The sequence below is a fragment of the Pelophylax lessonae genome (genome assembly GCF_965119305.1).
Source record: "Pelophylax lessonae genome assembly, chromosome: 4".
Taxonomy (NCBI): Eukaryota; Metazoa; Chordata; class Amphibia; order Anura; family Ranidae; genus Pelophylax; species Pelophylax lessonae.
This window is the reverse complement of record NC_138771.1, coordinates 43,471,017-43,491,533: the sequence shown is the minus strand read 5'-3', so window position 1 is coordinate 43,491,533 and position 20,517 is coordinate 43,471,017. Positions and strand designations below refer to the sequence as shown.

At 44.0% G+C, this 20,517-nt stretch overlaps 1 protein-coding gene across 1 annotated transcript in view; it reads left to right on the top strand.

Annotated features, from left to right (window-relative positions):
- Window positions 1-20,517, top strand: part of KLHL25 (kelch like family member 25) — a 112,662-nt gene that overhangs the window by 67,591 nt on the left and 24,554 nt on the right. Inside the window, exon 3 of the mRNA XM_082257036.1 lies at window positions 17,513-19,339. Coding sequence (XP_082113162.1) covers window positions 17,527-19,296 — 1,770 coding nt within the window. The 5' untranslated portion in view covers window positions 17,513-17,526 and the 3' untranslated portion in view covers window positions 19,297-19,339. The remainder of the gene's footprint in view (window positions 1-17,512; window positions 19,340-20,517) is intronic.

Genomic DNA, 20,517 nt, shown 5'->3' with positions numbered 1-20,517 from the left:
TTAGCTTGGGTTTCCTGTTCTTAGCTGACAGTAGGGGCCACCGGTGTGGTCTTCTGCTGCTGTAGTAGCCCATCTTCTTCAAGGTTCGATGTGTTGTGCATTCAATGATGGTAATTCTGCATATTTTGGTTGTAACGAGTGTTTGTTCGAGTTGCTGTTGCCTTTCTATTATCTCAAACTAGTCTGCCCATTCACCTCTGACATCAACAAGGCATTTTACTCCACACAACCTCCGCTCACTGGATATTTTCTCTTTTTCGGACCATTCTCTGTAAACTCGAGAGATGGCTGTTCAGGAAAATCCCAGTAGATCAGCAGTTTTTGAAATACTCAGACCCAGTCTGGAGCAAGCAACAATGCCACGTTCAAAGTCACTTAAACCCCCTTTCTTCGCCATTCTGATGCTCGGTTTGAATTTCAAGAAATCATCCTAACCACATCTAGATGCCATTGAGTTGCTGCCCTTGATGCCATTGAGTTGGCTGAAGGGCAATTTTATAGACCGTGTGTTTAAAAAAAAAAAAAAGTGTTTGAAGTGCCCTCATCCAACCCCCCATACAAACACACCAAACTCACTCATCCATGTCTTTATGGGCCTTGTTTTGCGCACTGGTCCAAAGCAGGAGGTGGGGGATTATGGTGTGGGGGTTCAGGGGTTGGGCTTGGCCCCTTAGTTCCAGTGAAAGGAACTCTTATGGCATCAGCATACCAAGACATTTTGGACAATTTCCTGCTCCCAACTTTGCGGGAACAGTTTGGGGATGGCCCCCTTCCTTTTCCAACATGACTGCGCACCAGTGCACAAAGCAAGGTCCATAAAGACATGGATGAGCGAGTTGGGAGTGGAGGAACTTGACTGGCCTGATCTCAAGATAGAACACCTTTGGGATCAGTTAGAGCGCAGACTGCGAGCCAGGCTGTCTCGTCCACATCAATGTCTGACCTTACAAACGCGCTACTAGAAGAATGGTCAAACATTTCCATATACACACTCCTAAACCTTGTGGACAGCCTTCCCAGAAGAGTTGAAGCTGTTATAGCTGCAAAGGGTGGGCTGACTCAATATTGAACCCTACGGACTAAGACTGGGATGCCATTAATGTTCATGTGCGTGTAAAGGCAGGCGTCCCAATACTTTTGGTAATATAGTGTAAGTGAAAAGTGTCAGAATTGGGTAGGGGCTGATGTGGTAAATTTACAAGCATATTTTTATAACCTAAACTATTCATTTTATTTGGAATTAGGAAGTCCTATTCTTGTAATTTTTCCCAGTTCTTTTTTTTTTTTAATGTACACATTTTTATTTTCCCCAAAATTGAATTATCAAAGGCTATGAAATTGGAGTAAAGCCCAAAATCAAATTTTCTTTTCATTTTAAACCGTTTATTGAAGTTTGTTCCATTAGATTCCATTAGGTCTGCCATTTTATTAGTCCTAAACTATTTTTTTTTTTTTTTTTTTTTTTTTTTTTTTGTGGCTAAGGCAATGTTTCAGGGACAAAATGTATGTTATGCATATTAATTTGTATAGTTACAACGAAATTGAAACAAAGCAGAAAAGATGTAATAGGAGAAAGGGTTTCACTCATCAGAGCTATTATTTAATTTTATATGGGAACAGAGATTATCTAGAATATTGTGTGGTATGCGGTCGGATGAAGTAGTTTCCATTAGAATATCAAAATTTTGTCTTGGCTTATGTTAATGTGCTCCTAAATTTTCACTGCGTAAATCAAGTCCAGTTTATGTGATCTGAAATGTGAATTGAAATGCTAAGTTCACACTTGCAAAAAAATGCTATTGCTGACACTTACGTGAACCAACGCACCTATCCAACGCACCTATAGCATTAACGTGTGTTGATTAAAGGAAAAATAAAAAATACGCACCCCATACACCCTTCAAATGATTTTTGTCAGAAGGTGTTTTTTTTTTTTTTTTTTCCCTCACCTCCCTGATAATTAGGGATGCACCGAAATGAAAATTCTGGGCCGAAACCGAAAATGCAGGATGCCCTTGGCCGAAAACCGAAACCGAAAATGACTTTTTCCCCCCAAATCTTTTAAAATAGATAGAACAGGGGCATACACCAAAAACAGGTAGCGACGTACACCTGTCGCTGCCACCCTGTCACAGTATATGTACTGTGATGGGTTGGCAAGAGGTTTATTTAATTACCAATGGTATTTGTATTATGCAGCATGAGGGGGTTAATGTATTGCCACTGCTGGTCGCTCATCTATTAGTGACCGACCAGTGGCAGTTAATTAACCCCTTTGTGCTGCATTAGTGCAACTATTATGAATGTTAATTAACACTGGTTGCACTGACACTGGTTGCACTAATGCAGCACAAAGGGGTTAATTAACTGCCACTTGTTGGTCACTAATGCATCAGTGACCAGCAGTGGCAATACATTAACCCCCTCATGCTGCATAATGCTAATACCATTGGTAACCTCGCCTCAGCGTCCCCCCCCCCCCCACACTGCCTCAGCGCCCCCCTCGGCAGTACACCCACCCCCCCTCTGCCTCAGCGTCCCTCTCCATCCCAACGATTCAGTCTCCTTACTCTCACTCTGCTGAATGCTCCTCCGGTGTCCTTCATTCAAAAGACGCGCCTCTGGCCAGCGGTCCGCCTCCCGGTGATGTCACTAATACTACGATCTGTGTATGAATGAACTGACACACCGGGCGGGAGGGCGGGCGAGCGGCCGCTAATAGCTGTAACTATGTAAGCCTTTACTTCACTTCCCTGTCAGAGGAGATACCCGCATGACAGGGAAGTGAAGACTCACATAGTTATAGCTATTAGCGGCCGCTCGCCCACCCTCCCGCCTGGTGTCAGGTCAGTTCATTTATACACACAATCCAGCTGACAGGGAAGTGAAGTAAAGGCTCACATAGTTACAGCTATTAGCGGCGCTCGCCTGCCCTCCCGCTCGGTATGTCACTTCATTCATACACAGATCGTAGTAGTAGGGACATCATTGAGAGGCGGGCGGCCGGCCAGAGGCGGGACTTTTCAAACCTGCGCTGCGCCCTCCTCCTTTCTCACAGTGGCCATTATCGGCCGAAATGGAATAGGCTCATTTTCGGCCGATAATTTCGGTGGCTGAAATTTCGGTGCATCCCTACTGATAATTGATAATAAATGCCTCTCAAATGCGCTATAAATGCACCATAATTTTGTTGTAAATGCTAGAGGCGCGTTTACAGTACGTTAGCATAGATTTGAATGGAAGGAGTTGACAAGCTTCATCTCCCATACTTCACGTCTAGCTTCATTTTTGCCGTACAATGAAGTGACACAAACACTACATGTTTTTCAAATGTGGAAGCTCTATCCGCTATCCATATTATCCATTGTAGGCAGCTGTGTTAGGCGTTCAGGTAGCTGCAAAAAAGTGCCCCAAATGCCTGTTTCTCATAACATTGTGAACAGGGCCAAAAAATACAGTGAATAAGCATTTCAAATCTGAATACTTTGAGAAACACCCATTAACCACTTAAAGCGGAGTTCCGGCCTCAAAATCGACAAAATCAATTTTGGGCCATCCGCTTGCTCTAGGTCACCTGAAAAACAAATGGATAAGTACGATTTTTTTTTTTTTTGTTTACTTAACTTGATATCGAAGAAAATATACTCACCTTTCTTCCTCCCTCTGTGGCCGCTGCCCGCGCCGTCACTTCCTCCTTGCACTGATTCCTGGGAGCTGAACGTCATTGCTCCCAGTAATCAATGCGCCTGCACCGGCCCCGCTCGTCAGTTCCGGTGCATGCACGTCATTCCCTGCTAAACAGCTTCTGGGCATGTCAAGAAGCTGTGGAGGGATGACACGCCCACACCGTAAGTGACGAGCGGGGCCGGTGCAGGCCCATTCTGGGAGAAGAGGATGCAGAAGAGGACGCGATGGCTTCAGCTGCCCACATTCGAGATGGCAGCGCTGGAGAAGAAATTTTCAAGGTAAGTATTTCTTCTAAAAGGTAAGTGCGACCCGGGACAGTTCAGAGGCTATCCATTGTGGAATGTACTAGCCCTGACTGTCCCAGGGGTATTTTTATCTAAATTTCACCCCCCCCCCCCCGAGGCCAGAAATCCGCTTTAACCTCAAAGATTTACACCCCCCCCCCCCCCTTCTGGCCAGGCTATTTTTGGCGATCCGGCACTACGTTATTTTAACAGTTGTGCGGTCATACCTAAATAAAAAATAAAGCTCCACAAAAAAATCCGCTTTCTTTTGGTGGTATTTGATCACCTCCTGCTTTTTCTTTTTGCGCTATCAACAAAAAAAAGGCCAACCATTTTGAAAAAAAAAAAAACGAAACATATTTCTCTATCGTTCATCGACGCAGCTCCTTATCTTCATGACTCATAGGGTTATGCTCCTCCTTCTAAGAATAGGCACTAGGCAGGAAAAAAACGTAACCACGCCTATGGGGGCTGTCGCTGCAGGCATAACCCCTCAGACTCTGGTATCATCAAACAGTTTGTTCTGCCTAGTGTTAGGAATAGGACCTAGCTCCCTGCTGGGACTTTGGTCTTAGCTGTAACAGGGAAAGTTTGTTGATTTTTTTTTTAATTTTTTTAACTAGTTAGTTCCTGGGGACCAAGATCCAGAAGAACTACAAGCAACAGCCGGCTGAGATTTCGCACTGGATAATCTAGATCCTTAAGGTCTCCCAGCCTGGTCAGTGAGCGTGAGCATGTTATAGTCCAGAACTAGGCCTCGCCACGACAGTGCCCCGAATAATGGGGCCGAGCATGCGAGTGGACTGTCTCGCTGGGACGCATCGACCTGGAACGCCCTGAGTCGCAGCTTCCCCTTGGCTGACAGCACCCCCATCCCGAGTGGGAGGTGATCTGTTTCGGAGTGGCGCCCACCTGGTACCGTGGTATGGTAAGTAAAATTGTCCCCCCAAACACCCTTGGCGGTCGCGGGGCGGACATGGGCCCCCTTCCTGGAATGGTCAGAAGATTGGGGCGCCCTCAGTTCCCTGGCACCCCAGAGGACTAATCTGGTGTACTGTTTGGCATTCCCCTACCAATAGCAGGTTTTACCTTTGGCGGGGGGGTAATAATGTGGCCGTTATGGTGCTTATTTGAGGGGGGGTGGATTGTCCTGGGTGGGTCACATAATTAGTGATTGTAAATCTGCAGTAATAGCGAGGGAATCGTGTTTTTCACGGCCTTAAAGGGACATTACACAAAAAAAATGTTATTTGAGAAATGAAGTCCCAGGATAAAAATTCACCTGCAGACCCCCTGGAAGCTACTGCGCGACCCTCTGGGGTCACAGTTGCAGCCAGAAATTGCAGTTTTTTTTGCAAAGCCTGATGTCAAAAGTTGATTTAGTAATTTCTGGTGCTGCCAGCCGCAAGTGCCCTCCGCCCTCACCTCCATCGGCGGGGTCTGCGGATTCTGAGACAGATATGGTCACCGCGGACACAGACCAGTTTGAGGGGTCGGTGTCTTCACTTTCTGACGGTGAAGAGGACCTGTCCTCATTAGCCGCCACTTGGGAAGACGCATTGGTGGAAGCCCTGATAGTTTCTGTGCAGGAAACCCCTAAAATTGGCTGATGAACCTACAGCGTCAGAAACGCTGGTGTCTTTTGCCTCCCGTAAATTGGGCAAGGTATTCCCTTGTCCAGAATTGTTTCATACTATTGTGGATGAAGTAGATTCTCCGGTGGCCAGGTAGAATAAAGCGACTCTGGTACCAGTGGAAGAGTCTCCAACAAAACTGCTACTCAATTGGGTGAAGAAACTTGGAAACGGCACGGCTTCGCCCTGCGGTACTGGAACTAATAGGCCCTTGTGTTCATGTGTGATACGTCCCTGAACTCAGCTTTGTTGGTGGCCAGGAGGTCAGCAGTGGGGATTGCTATTAGGCGGATGGTATGGCTAAAATTCTGGTCGGCTGACCATGAGTCTAAGAAGGCTGTGACTGATCTTCCTTTTACAGTGGAGAGGCTGCTTGGATCCTCCCTGGACGAGTTGATCAAAGGTATCACGGGGGTTAGAGCACTAATCTGCCCCAATCTTCCAAGGGCAGGGCGCCGCGTGCAAGACGGGGGCCTTCCTTTACTGCTCACAAACGTCTTTTTCGTGCTTCCGGGTCGCAAGAAAAAGGTAAAACGTTTAGGTCTTCTGGGGGTTCCAAGAAACCATGGTTGGGAAAATCTAAGTCCGGCCAATCTAGACCTGCAGACAAGTCCTCGGTGTAATGGTATAGTGCGCTGGGACACCATTTTGTCAAGCAACCATTTTGTGTGACTCCAGCAGCCTGACAGTTTTAAAACAAAAGGCCACTCATTCACCAGCCCCCACCCCACCCCAATTAACATTAGTATGCAGAGCTTCAAAGCAAACCTTATCTCAGCAGATGTCCACTAAGGCTCAGCAGGTGTTCACTAAGGCTGACCAGGCTGGGTTGTAAATTCCCCAGCCAAATGGTTAATTAGAAATGTAACACATACATCTAACAATTTATACCCAATTCATAACTGCAGACAGGAACATGACACATTAAACAAAAAGTATATATTTGAAGGCCAAATAAAATACTGAACGAAACGAGACCATGCATGATCCCCCTATCGTACATGGAATAGAAAAGAGCGATAAGATATTCCCTATATGATAGATATATTCATGTTTGATATCGTTTGAAAGCAAATGACATGCTGAGTTATAAACTAGCCATTTAAAGAATGTAACCCTTACATATTTCGAGATATTAAGAGTGGTATGACTCTGTCCACAAAGGTACATTTGATATGGTCGTAAACCACAGGACAGCCCTTTGCCACTCTGTTGTAATTGGTCAGGGGTGTCCGTCACCGCCCCTTTGATCTTAGAGAAAAGCTTGCTCAAACTTTGCTTTGCAAGTTCTCATTTTAACATCAAAGAAGTGACATCGCACAAGTAGGAGAACCGATCACACATGCTCAGCTTCTGGAACTCTGATAACACACGGACATTGACTGCAAGTATTTTCCTCTCTAATTCTTTATCTTAATTTTCTAAATTGCAGAATTGTCTCTTTCTTTGTAACCCATTTTTCTGTAAATATTTATTTTTATTTTCACCAATTTTAACCTTTTTTATAATTAAACCTTATTTTGAAAAGTGTTAATTTTGTCTCTAAGCTCTTAACGCAAACTAACCAAAGAACCTGTCTCTTGAAAAACGCTACTGTCTAGAATAAATCCTCTGGACACTCCTGTCTGCGGTGACAGCGCGTGTTACAGATGATTATTCTAAAGTCATAATTGGTATTTCTAAAATTACGAGCGTCCTCTGGGCTCAAACGTAGCGGTGGTGGCAGAGAAAGGGTTAATTGTTTAATTGGCCCGGTGACAATCGCTCTCAGCCTACTGGCATCTAGATTGTGGTCCCGCAAGCTGGAAGAATCTTTGTGCCAGGTGCAGCTGAGAGTGGCATTGTTACGCAAGTGACGGCAGGGTGTGAGATTGCCTGGTCCTTGGTCACGAGTTTGATGAGAAGGCCAGGGGTCTGATACCCACCACCGTCACACTCGGCTGCATGAAGGGGGGCCCTCACATGAGTCTGGGGTGGGGGGGATGTCTTCAATTCTTTCAGGAACCCTGGACCTCCTTGATTCAGGACAAATGGGTTCATGAACTGATCCAATTAGGATACAAGATCGAATTCTGGTGTCGTCCATCGGACAGGTTCTTCCCGTCCAATCTTCAATTATCCCCAGTCTGGTTAAGGGACTTGGGCGGTACACAACTTGCTGTCGCAAGGACTGATTGTGTCGGTTCCCGCTCAGGAACGTTTTAAGGGGTTTTATTCAAACCTATTCACCATGCCCAGAAAAGAAGGCAAGGTGTGTCCCATCCTGGATCTCAAGGCCCTGAACCGCTTTGTGCGGGAACAGAGGTTTCAGATGTAGTCCATACGCACGGTAGTAGTGTCTCTGCATCAGGGAGATTTCTTAGCCTCCATAGATATCAAGGACGCATATCTACACATCTCTATCTACGCTGGACACAAGTGGTTTCTTCACTTTGCGGTAGCAGAAGAGCATTATCAATTTGTGGCTTTACCCTTTTGATCTCGCCTCTGCTCCCAGAGTGTTTACCAAGGTACTAGCACTGGTATTAGCACTGCTGTGCCGGTGGGGGATTGCGGTACTGGGGTACCTGGACGATCTCCTGTTGAGTGCGGACTCTCATTCAGCCTTGTTAGGGGGATCTGACGATCACGGTCAGATCTCTGCAGGAGTTTGGTTGGAACATCAATTTCAAGAAATCTGCGCTGACTCCGGTTCCGAGACTGGATTATGTGGGTTGACTCTGGATTCAGCCTTGGCGAGGGGTTTTTCTTCCCCCGGACAAGCTGCAAAAGTTGCAGGGGGCCATTTGGTTATTGTTGGACAACAATCATCCTCTCTACGGGTTTGCATGTGAGCCTTGGCTCTGATAGTATCGACCTTTTGAGGCAGTTCCGTTTGCTCAGTTCCATACAAGGCCTTTGCAAAGGGAGATTCTTGTGAAAATGGATCAAGGATTCAAAGTCCTTGGATTCTTTGATTCGGTTGAGCCACAACACAAAATCTGCTCTGTTGTGGTGGATTCAGTCTCCAGCACTGTGCCAGAGCAAGTCCTTCCTTCCGTTGTTTTGGACGATGGTAACCACGGTAGCCCGCCTGTTGGGCTGGGGCAGAGTGCTGGGGAAGCCCTGTGCCCAGGGTACCTGCACGATGGAAGAGTCAAAGCTTTCGATTAAATGTTTTGGAGCTCAGAGATAGCTTTGTGTGAGTCATTGGACGACTTGTCTGCAAGGTTGTCTGGTTCGGATTCAATCAGACAACGCCACTGCTGTGGCTTACATCAATCACCAGGGGGGCACCAATAATGTCTTGGCGGCCAATGAGGTGGTCGAGATTCTGGCCTGGGCAAGAAGCTTTGTTCCAGCCCTTTCTGCTGTACACATTCCAGGTATGGAAAACTGGCAGGCGGATTACCTGAGTCGTGAGGTGTTGGATCAAGAGGAGTGGTCCCTACACCCGGAGGTGTTCCGCCTCCTGTGTATAAGGTGGGGGACTCCTGAGATCGATCTGTTTTTCCTCTCTCCTCAACAAGAAGGTGCAGAGATTCGTAGCCAGATCTTGAGATCCTCTGACCGACGCCACAGACACTCTGGTAGCTCCTTGGGGTCGGTGTCGGCTGTTTTATGCATTTCCCCCATTGAAACTCCTGCCAAGGCTTCTGCACAGGATAGAGGTGGAAAACATTCCGGTCATTCTGGTGGCTCCAGACTGGCCTTGCTGGTCTTGGTACGCAGACCTGATAAGGCTGGTCGCTGATACCCCTTGGAGACTTTTCTCAGGGAAGATCTGCTGTCTCGAGGTCCAATCTTCCATCCTGCTGAACAGTCGCTGGCTTTTAACGGCATAGCTGTTGAAAGTCGGGTGTTGAGAGATGGGGGTCTTTCTGACCCTGTGATTCCTACACTCTTGAAGGCTAGGAAGTGATCTTCCAGGAAGATCTACCATCGTACGTGGAAACTGTACATTTCATGGTGTGAATCGCTGAAGGTGCACCCTCGCTTTTTTTCGGTCGCTAAGGTTTTGGCCTTTTTGTAGAAAGGGGTTGAACAACGGTTGGCTTTGGGTACTATCAAAGGCCAAGTTTCGGCTTTGGCCATATTTTTTCAACGCCGTTAGCCACATGTCCCAATCCGGACTTTTATCCAGGGAGTGCGCCATATCGCTCCTCCAAGGTGATCCCCGGTACCTCCGTGGGATCTAAATCTGGTGTTATCTGTTCTTCAAAAGCCTCCTTTTGAAAAAAGTTGGGAGATTTTGCGGCTTTCTTTCTCAGAAGGTTGTCTTCTTGGTGGCGATCACTTCTGCCCGCACTGTATCTGAATTGGTGGCGTTGTCTTGCCGCTCACCTTATTTGGTAGTACACAGGGATAAGCTGGTACTTCGACCTAATCCGTCGTTCCTTCCTAAGGTGGTTTCTGATTTTCATCTGAATGAAGACTATTTGCCCTAAACCTCAGCATCCTAAAGAGGTATGCCTTGCATTCTTTGGATGTAGTTTGGGTGATCAGTGTTTATTTAGAGACCACTGAGTCCTTTAGAAAATCAGACGCTCTTTTTGTCCTTAACGATTGGCTGTGTCTGCTGCGACCATTTCCAGATGGATCAGGCAGATGGTGGTACAGGCCTATTCACTGAGGGGTTAGGTTCCTCCTTTCCCCTGTGAAGGCTAATTCTACGAGAGCGCTGAGTGCCTCTTGGGCTTTTCGCCACCAGGCGTCGGTGCTACAAGTTTGCAAGGCGGCAACTTGGTCGTCTGTGCATACGTTCACATGTATGTATTCTGCTACATATTTTTGTTTTAAAAAAAAAAACCCAGTAAGCGTATATTGATTGGTTTGCGCAAAAGTTATAGCGTCTACAAATGATGGGATATTTTTATTTATTTTACTAGTAATGGTGGCAATCATTGACTTATAATGGGACTGTGATATTGCGGTGGACATTCTGATATTAACTTACACTTTTTTGACACTTTTTGGGGACCAGTGACACTAATATAGTGATCAGTGCTGAAAATACACTTTCACTGTACTAATGACACTGTCTGGGAAGGGGTTAACAGGGGCGATCAAAGGGTTAAATGTGTGCCAAGCCAGTGTTTTTTTTTTTTTTTTTTTTTTTTGCTAAACTGTGTGAACTTTTTACTAGGGGAAGAAATTTAAATTATTTCCTGCTTTGCAAGGACACAAATTCTATTCCTACCCCCCCCCCCCCTGTCAGAATGGAGATCTGCTTTGTGTACATAGACAGATTGCAGTTCTGCCTGTCTCTTCCTGGCGATTGGTGGGTGCCAGCGGATGTCCAGTCCCCAAAGCTAGCTGTTCGGCTTAACCTGTGTATACGGACAGCATCAGCGAGTCTCCTACCTGAAAGTATCGGGTGTATATGTGTATGTATATATGTGTATGTATATATGTGTGTGTGTATGTATGTATGTGTGTATATATATATATATATATATATATATATATATATTATTAAAATAATGTGTATGATTCAGCGCACAGGCGCTGCCTGGTAGCAGTAAAACTGCTATAGGGCGGAAGGGAAGTGGTTAACGATCTCTTGGTACACTAAAACCTTAGACTAGGGATCTCCAAACTTTCTAAACAAAGGGCCAGTTTATGGTTCTTCAGAATTTAGGGGGCCAGACTGTGGGCAGTAGGCGTAGAAAAAATCCTGACGTCAGTGGGAAAAAATAATGCCCCATCGTTTTTCACTGGGAGCAATTATGCCCCATCATTGATGTCAGTGGGAGGACTTATGCCCCATTGATGTCACTGGGCCCCATTGGTGTCGAGAGAAATTGTGCCCTGTCCTTGGGAGGAATTGTGCCTTCATTAGTGTCAGTTGAGGGGGGGGGGGTGATTTTATGCTCCATTTTTGGTATCAGTGGATGAAATACAGTAGTGCTCCAAGGGCCAGATGAAAGCAAAGGTCTGTATCTGGTCCCGGGCCACAGTTTGGAGACCACTGCTTTCGAAAATTGTTTAAAGGGTCATGTTAGGCTAATCCACAATTTGTGGGTTTGATGTATACAGGTGCACAAATGTGAACTTCTGCCATTCCTTTTGCTCCAGCTGTCTCCTCCACGAGCTCCAGCGTTGACCCTCTTCTCCTTCAAGACCTGCTGCGAATTCGCCACTGGGACCATTTTATGTGAAGGAGAACCGCCCTTTAACCACTTAAGCCCCAGCCCTATTTCGGACACTTTTTGTTCACAAGTTAAAACCAGTATTTTTTCCTAGAAAACTACTTAGAACCCCCAAACATTATATATATATATATATATATATTTTTAGCAAAGACTCTGGAGAATAAAATGTCGGTCATTGCAATATTTTTTGTCACGCGGTATTTGCGCAGCGGTCTTTAAAACACCATTTTTTTGGGAAAAATTTTGAAAAATCACATTTCACTGCATTTAAAAAATACGAAACCGTAAAGTTAGCCCTTTTTTTTTGTATGTTGTGAAAGATGATGTCACGCCGAGTAAATAGATACCCAACATGTTAGGGTTTAAAATTGCGCCCCCCGTGGGATGGCGACAAACTACGGTCAATAGAGATCTCAATCGGCGGCGGCGCTTTAAATTTATTTAACGGTTACCAGTTTAGAGTTAGAGTGTAGCTCTTCTTTTTAAATTATTGCACACGCTCTGGCGATCGCGGCGATGCCTCACATGTGTGGTTTGAACAGAGATTTCATTCGTGGCTCGACTTCCGTATACGTTTTTTTTTTTTGTGCGCGAGCTAACGGTGACGGGGGCGGCTTAATTTATTATTTTTTTTTTCCCTATTTATTTTATTTTTTATTAACTTTTTATTACAGGTTTTTTTAAAAAAAAAATCTGATCACTTTTATTGCTGTCACAAGCAATGTAAACATCCCTTGTGACACCAATATGTAGTGACAGGTACTCTTTATGCAGGGTATTACCCCTTTATTACCCCTCCATTACACTTCCACGTCATGGATGCCACCTCCGTGTTACGTCATCGGAGACCCGATCAAAGCCGTTTCCGGCATTGATCGGGACTCCATCCAGCCGGCGGTCGTGCCGGCTGGGTGCTCGGGGCTCCCGGTGGGACGGGAGCCCCAAGCAAAGTCACGGAAGGCGGCGGGAGGGGGGGGGCGTCACCCGGGTAACGATCGAGTGGCTCCCGAGCCGCATTGGTCATTACGGACGGAAAGCCGACCGTTGACTGTAAACCACGGTACCGGGATGATGCCTCTAGCTAGAGGCATCATCCCGGTATAACCCCGCAAAATCTGCCGACGTAGATCTATGTCACTTTGCGGTAAGTGGTTAAGAAAATACTGGGGTTATGGCAGCTATCTGCTGCCATAACACCGGTATTTAACGTCAAAATGGCAATGTAAAACTGCGGCGGGCAGTCCGGAAGTGGTTAAATAGAGAGAAAAGATATACCTGTGCTCAAATTCCAATAGCTTGTACATGACTGTATTTAAACGATCAGCTGCTAAAGGGTTGTGACCACATGTTAACACTACAAATTCTGGATGAACCCTCTGCACACTGCTATACACCATTTTCAGCAAACGTTGCAATGAAAAACTGGTTTTTAGTTCACACATACAGGCAACACATGTTCAAGCTGGCCAACTGCGTCAAAGTAATCCCTCTAATGGCCAGTCCTACATGGCTATGCCACTGCAATTGCTATGGTGGAAACTGTGGCAACATGGGGTATAAAGACACAAGATGGGGAAGAGCTACTAGGTTCAGGTCTGGTCACTGACCAGGGATATATAAAGGTACAGCAACACACTAGAAGCCCAGACATCTGTATATTGTCCCATTTTTGTTGTACAACACTTGTACACAATCTATAGATATAGGCAGCAGTTCTCAGGTTGTACATGTTGCCTGTGGGCTCTGTAGAAAAAAGATAATGCTGTGTCTGCAGGAACATTTCAAATAATTGATAATAAAGCGCTGCAATTCAACGTTTGATTGTAGTAAAAGGCTCTGGTTGGTATCATCCCAGGGGAAGTATATTCAATTAAAATATAGACAGGAAAATTGGGACTTTAAAGATACCTAATCTGTGACCAATTGATGGCATTAAAAAAAATCCCAGCTGGATCTGAACAGTATCAATAATGTCTTTTTTTTATATTTTTATCCTAGCTTTGAACTTTTATATATTGGATATCTATACAGCTCCAATAAATGACCCGAGGAAGCAGATAAACTTGTGAAACGCATAGGTAGCAAAAATGTCTAGTATAGAAGAACATCATTTCTGTTGTTGATTGTTTTAAACTGGGTTTTATATGACTTATAAATAAACTTGTATGTTTTCATGCACTGTGATGTTTTGATGATATCAATTGGTCACTGATTGGGAATCTTTCCAGTCACAATTTTCCTGTCTATTTTGATTGATCCTGCAGGAACATTTCATCCTTAACCACCTAAGCCCCAGGCCTATTGACACTTTTTGTTTACAAGTTAAAATCAGTATTTTTCCTAGAAAACTACTTAGAACCCCCAAACCCCCAAACATATTATATATATATATATATATATATATATATATATATAATTTTTTTTTTTTTTTTTTTTTTTTTTTTTAGCAAAGACTGGAGAATAAAATGGCGGTCATTGCAAAATTTTCTGTCACGCGGTATTTGCGCAGCAGTCTTTAAAACGCCATTTTTTTGGGTTGTGAAAGATGTCACGCCGAGTAAATGGATACCCAACATATGTGAACAGTGATTTCATTCGCGGCTCGACTTCCATATACGTTTTCTTTTGTGCGCAAGCTAACGGCGACGGGGCGGCCACATTTTTTTTTTCCTTTCCTATTTATTTTATTTATTTTTTTAACTTTATCACAGGTTTAAAAAAAAATAAGCTGATCAATTTCATTGCTGTCACAAGCAGTGTAAACATCCCTTGTGACAGCAATATGCAGTGACAGGTACACTTTATGGAGGGATCGGGGGCCTAAAAGACCCTAGACCCCTCCACTACACTTCCATGTATTCAAAACGCTAAACGGCATTTTTGAATACACTCGTTTTTTTAATCTGCCGCCTTTAGTAGCAGAGTATCCCGGACGAGACATAATGGACGCCGCCATTGGAGACCTGATCTAAGCCGCATCCTGCTTAGATTGGGACTCCATCCAGCCGGCGGACGTGCCAGCTGAGTGCTTGTGTCTCTCGGTGAGGCGGGAGACCCGGGCAAAGCCGCAGAAGGCAGCGGGGGGGGTGTCCCCTCCCGCTCGCCGGGGTAACAATCGAGCGGCTCCCGAGCCACATCGGCTGTTACTGCCGGAAAGCCGACCGCCGGCTCTAAACAACGGTACCGGGATGATGCCTCTAGCTAGAGGCATCATCCTTGTATAACCCTGCAAATTCAGCCAACGTACCCATACGTCACTTTGCGTTAAGTGGTTGACTGTAGACAATTGGAGATGGACCCACCATGGCTTCTAAGAAAGAACATGTAGGGCATGATGAATACTTTAAAGGTCTTTTTTTAATGTAATTAAACAAATCTGGAAATATATTTGGCTTACAAAATGTATTTACTGCCCTCATTTTACAATATCAAATTTGTCACACAGTAGAAGATACACTTTATGCATGGCTGACTGGTGAATGAGGCAATTTACAGTTGCGGGAGATAGTCTCCCTTTATTTATTTCGTAACGCCTAACCTAAAGAATTGCGTCCAATGTCTTTTAGTATGCTATCCCTGTATATAGACCGCTACAGTCATATTGGTGAACATGGATACCTGAGGACATTCCCCTGCATTGTACATTACATCTTCTGTAAATGTGTTACACTCCTGGTGTAGGTAGGCAAATCTGTTATGTTCAGTCAATTTCAAACAAGGTATTGAGGAAAAGGTCGTGCAGCAAAGATAAGTCAAAGCAACTGCATTTTCTTGTCAACGCTTCAAAGGAGCTCAGTCCATCTTTCTTAAAATGCCACACTAAAATTTAAACATAATAAGGTATAAACGTACAATAGATTTGAAATCAATACAGTGCTACTACACAGTAAGATAATAATAAATAAAAAAATAATATACAGTCCCACAAAGAAATATCAGTGATCTTAATAGTCCAAAAGTGAAAGATGAATCAGTAACGGGAGTCTTGATCCATACAATTAGTTGATGTTCCGGACACAGCGCCCTTTAGTGCACCACCACCTCAGTGTACAGGAAAAACCTACCAGAGTTGGTGGAATCTTTACCTAGGAAAAATAAAAAATAAAAAGCACATGAATCTCAATGGTCACTGGTATGGAAGATGGAGATATTCTAACTCACCACCCTATCCTTATAGGCGTCCAATCCGCAAGCAGAGATACCCCATATCAACATGCAAAGAAGCTGGGGAAATGCATATCTTAAAACTGTAATTAATAAAAGCCTGTACAGACTATGTACAAATTCCAAGGTAAAATGTACTTAAAGAGGTAAACCCATAAACTTTTTTTTTTTTGCAACCTGAAAGAGAAACCCATAATGAAATACCTAAGAACAAGCCCCCGCCGTGCCGCCCGCTCACCTGTATGACGGGCGACATGTCCAGTCGCCCGTCTTCCGGGATCGCGGCATCCGGCCATCTGATTGGCCTGAGCCGCGGTGACGTCACTCCCGCGCACGTGCGTGGGAGCCGACGGTCACGGCACGGGGCTCTGAAGAAACGGCACCAGCGGCCGTTCCTTCAGAACGCATGCGCCAGTGACGTCACTGGCTGCATGTAAGGTACATGTTTAGGAGATATTTACAGTACCTATAGGTAAGCCTTGATATAGGCTTACCTATAGGTAAAAGTGTCCGGAGAGGGTTTACTTCCTCTTTAATCATTCCTGGGAGATAATCAAATCACTTTCTGCTTTCGAAAAGCATGATGATATCCTAAATAGCTCTGCCCTATGCCTTTTTATCTCGACTGACGTTAAAGTAGAAGTCCACCCGAACGCCAAAATCTCTGCATCTACAGCCATCCATGATCTAACACTAACCTATCTAGCCCTGTTAGGAAGAAATTCGTATTCATACCCTTTTTTTAAGCCGCTCAGACATGGTAACTCTATGGGTGACGTCACTCCCCATTCATTTGACAGCTGTTGCCGGCTGTGTCCTCTGCAGAGCTTCTGCCGCTGGAGACCAGATCTGATCTGCCTCAAAAAAGGTAAGTATACTGATTTTTTTCTTTACAAGGCTAGATAGGTTAGTGTTAGATCATGGATGTCTATAGATGCAGAGATTTTAGTTTTAGGGTGGACTTACACTTTAAACCTTCCACTAACTCTGTTAACAGTTTTTATTGTACACTGAGGTGGTGGTGCACTCAAGGTTGTTGTGGCGTCCGGAACATCAACTAATTGTATGTATCAAGATTCCCTTTACTGATTCACCTTTCACTTTGGGAATACTCAAATCACAAAAAAAAACAGAAATATATATATATATATTTTCTATTTGTGTTTTTTTTTTTTTTTTTTTTTTAAGCTTACAGTGTATTGCCACTGGATTCATTTCACATATATTGTATGTTTATGCCTTTTATTAGGTTTACATTGTAGAGCGGCACTTTAGGTTTACCATTTATTTATCAATTGCTGTGCCGGCTGCTTTTATGCTTTACACCACAATTTCAGGTTTATACATATTCCTTAAGATTTGAGATGGACAGACAGACAGACTGAGCCCCATTAAAAGGACAATCATAATAGGCTGTTGTTTTGACCTGGATCCAGTGTATCTGGGCATCTGGCATATAGAAATAGTCCCAAGGGTAGCCACCTTAATTTTTGAAGTTTAAAAATGTAATCCACCATAAGTATCAGTTTATTATATGTATGTGTTTAAAAGCAAGCCCTGTTAAAGTTGTTCTTGGAATAATTTTTGTTTATTTCTTTTCCTCTGTCAGCTCTAGATACCATCATGTCTGTCAGTGTGCATGAAAATAGGAAATCCCGGACCAGTACTGGGTCTATGAATATTTCCTTATATCACAAGCTCACTCATTCAGACTGCGTCCTGAGCCATCTTAATGTCATGCGGAAACAGCAGCTTTTCACTGATGTCACTCTTTGGGCAGGAGACCGCTCTTTTCCATGCCATCGTGTAGTGTTGGCAGCCTGCAGCCAGTACTTTGAGGCCATGTTTAGTAATGGATTGAGGGAAACCCTTGATAACACTGTGAACTTCCATGACAGCCTTCACCCTGAAGTTTTGGAACTTTTGCTTGACTTTGCTTATTCATCTAAAATCATCATTAATGAAGAAAATGCAGAGTCGCTGCTGGAGGCAGGAGATATGCTTCAGTTTCATGATGTCCGAGATGCAGCATCCGAATTCTTGGAGAAAAATCTCTATCCTTCAAATTGCCTGGGAATGCTGATGCTTTCTGATGCTCATCAATGCCGACGATTGTACGAACTGTCCTTGCGCATGTGTTTGGCAAATTTCGAAACGGTGCACAGAACAGAAGACTTTAATAACCTGTCAAAAGACATTTTGCTTGACTTGGTATCTAGTGATGAACTTGAAATTGAAGATGAGCAAGTAGTTTTTAATTCTGTACTACAATGGGTTAAGTATGACCTGGACAAAAGAAAAGACTGTTTTCCCGAAATGCTGAAGAACATTAGGTTGGCTTTGCTTACTTCAGAATCTCTGAAGGAGGCCATTGCCTGTGAGAATTTGGTGACGGCTGATGATAGAAGTAAACGGATTATGGAGGAAGCTGTTCATTGCAAGAGAAAAATCCTGCAGAATGATGGAATAGTGACTAGCCTATGTGCTAAACCTAGGCAAGCCGGACACACTCTGCTGATTCTGGGTGGACAGACTTTTATGTGTGATAAAATTTATCAGCTTGACCACAAAGCTAAAGAAATTATTCCAAAAGCTGACCTACCAAGTCCAAGAAAAGAATTTAGTGCTTGTGCCATAGGTTGTAAGGTCTATGTCACTGGTGGAAGGGGTTCTGAAAATGGAGTGTCTAAAGACGTTTGGGTGTATGACACGGTCCACGAGGAATGGGCAAAGGCTGCGCCCATGCTTATAGCAAGGTTTGGGCATGGTTCCGCAGAGTTGCAAAATTGTCTCTATGTTGTTGGAGGACATACAGCAGTTTCTGGTGTTTTTCCAGCATCGCCTTCAGTTTCTTTAAAGCAAGTGGAGAGATATGACCCTCTGTCAAATAAATGGACAATGGTGGCACCACTGAGGGATGGTGTAAGCAATGCAGCTGTGGTCAGTGCAAAGCTAAAACTGTTTGTCTTTGGAGGTACAAGTATACATAGAGATCGTGTCTCTAAAGTGCAATGTTATGATCCTTTTGAAAACCGTTGGAATATAAAAGCAGAATGTCCACAACCATGGCGGTATACTGCTGCTGCTGTTTTGGGCAGTCAGATTTTTATTATGGGTGGGGACACTGAATTTACGGCAGCCTCCGCGTATCGCTTTGACTGTGAAACAAATCAATGGACTAGGATTGGAGATATGACATCCAAAAGGATGTCTTGTCATGCTCTAGCATCAGGAAATAAACTGTATGTGGTTGGAGGATACTTTGGGACTCAAAGGTGTAAAACACTAGACTGTTACGATCCAATCTCAGACACTTGGAATTGTATCACCACCGTGCCTTACTCTCTTATACCTACTGCTTTTGTGAGCACTTGGAAGCACTTGCCAGCGTGAGCAGGTTACCTACATTAAGGATCGCTTCTTGGGTCTCGAAGAGGTAAACCTAGTATGAAATGACAAGCAATATTAATTTTAAATGGGGAACAAGTAATTGCCCAGTAACCCAGAAACCTAAAAAATCTCTATGTAAAGGAATTATTAGGAAGAACTTCAGGTTTGTGAAATCTCTGGTTAATAGTGAGACCAAAACTTGATTTGGCCAAAGATGGGTACATAGTTTCCCCCAACAGTAGTATTTTTAAAAATGTAAAAGGTAAATTATTTTCTTCACCCTAAAAGCTACTGCCAAAGACCCCTCTGATCCTAATTTAATTTTCTGTACCTTAATCTCACATTTTGGGCAAAATCTTGCCTTTGGTGCTAAACTCCACCGATATACTCACCCTGTTAGGTGAGATTTTCTTACTAGGCAAAAAAAGCAGACTAAAAAAGCAAGGGGATTTCCAGTCACAACTTACCAACCAGCCAGTGACTAACCAAATTGCCCTGTCTAACAGTATGCGTTAAAAAACAAACAGAGGATTAGTTGCACACATTTGCAAATACATGCGTAAGCTGCAAGGCACCTTGAAATCTGCAGTCCCTAACTCTACAATTTAAAGAGTCTCCACAATGAGAGCACATGCATTCTAATGGATAGATGGAGGACAGGTGACAAGAGGGAGCCCACCCCTCCTTAAAGGCGCAGGGTCACACTGAACACCCAGCACATTGCACAATGGCAGCAAAGGTGTCCATTATAAATATCAACGATAATACAAAAAGTGGTCACCACCCCCACCTATAACTGGTCTTAATGGTAAGGGCACTGGAAGGGCAAACTCAGATCAAAAAGCAGACTAGAGGGTGATGGGTTGGTGAAACTTACCTTTTGAAAATATATCTGTCATAAGAGAAATATTGCCATTGCTGACCTTCTGAAAATACTTTTTGCGTAGCGGTTTCTGGCTTCAATACTGCTATTGCCTGAAAAAACCAGTGTGACCAGTGAAGTTAGAACCCCTAATTTGCATAGTCGTTCTTGGTCAGTGACCAGCTATTTAAAGGCTAAGGCCACCTTTTGTAAAAAAATAAAAATAAGCAAACGCATATTTTGCAGGTAAAAAAATTTGCATGTAATATTTTTCTGCACTGCAGCCTGTAAAGCATTAAAAGATCATGTGTGCAATGTCAGACTCCTGAAGACACCCAGTATAGCTGTCTGCCCATACCAGC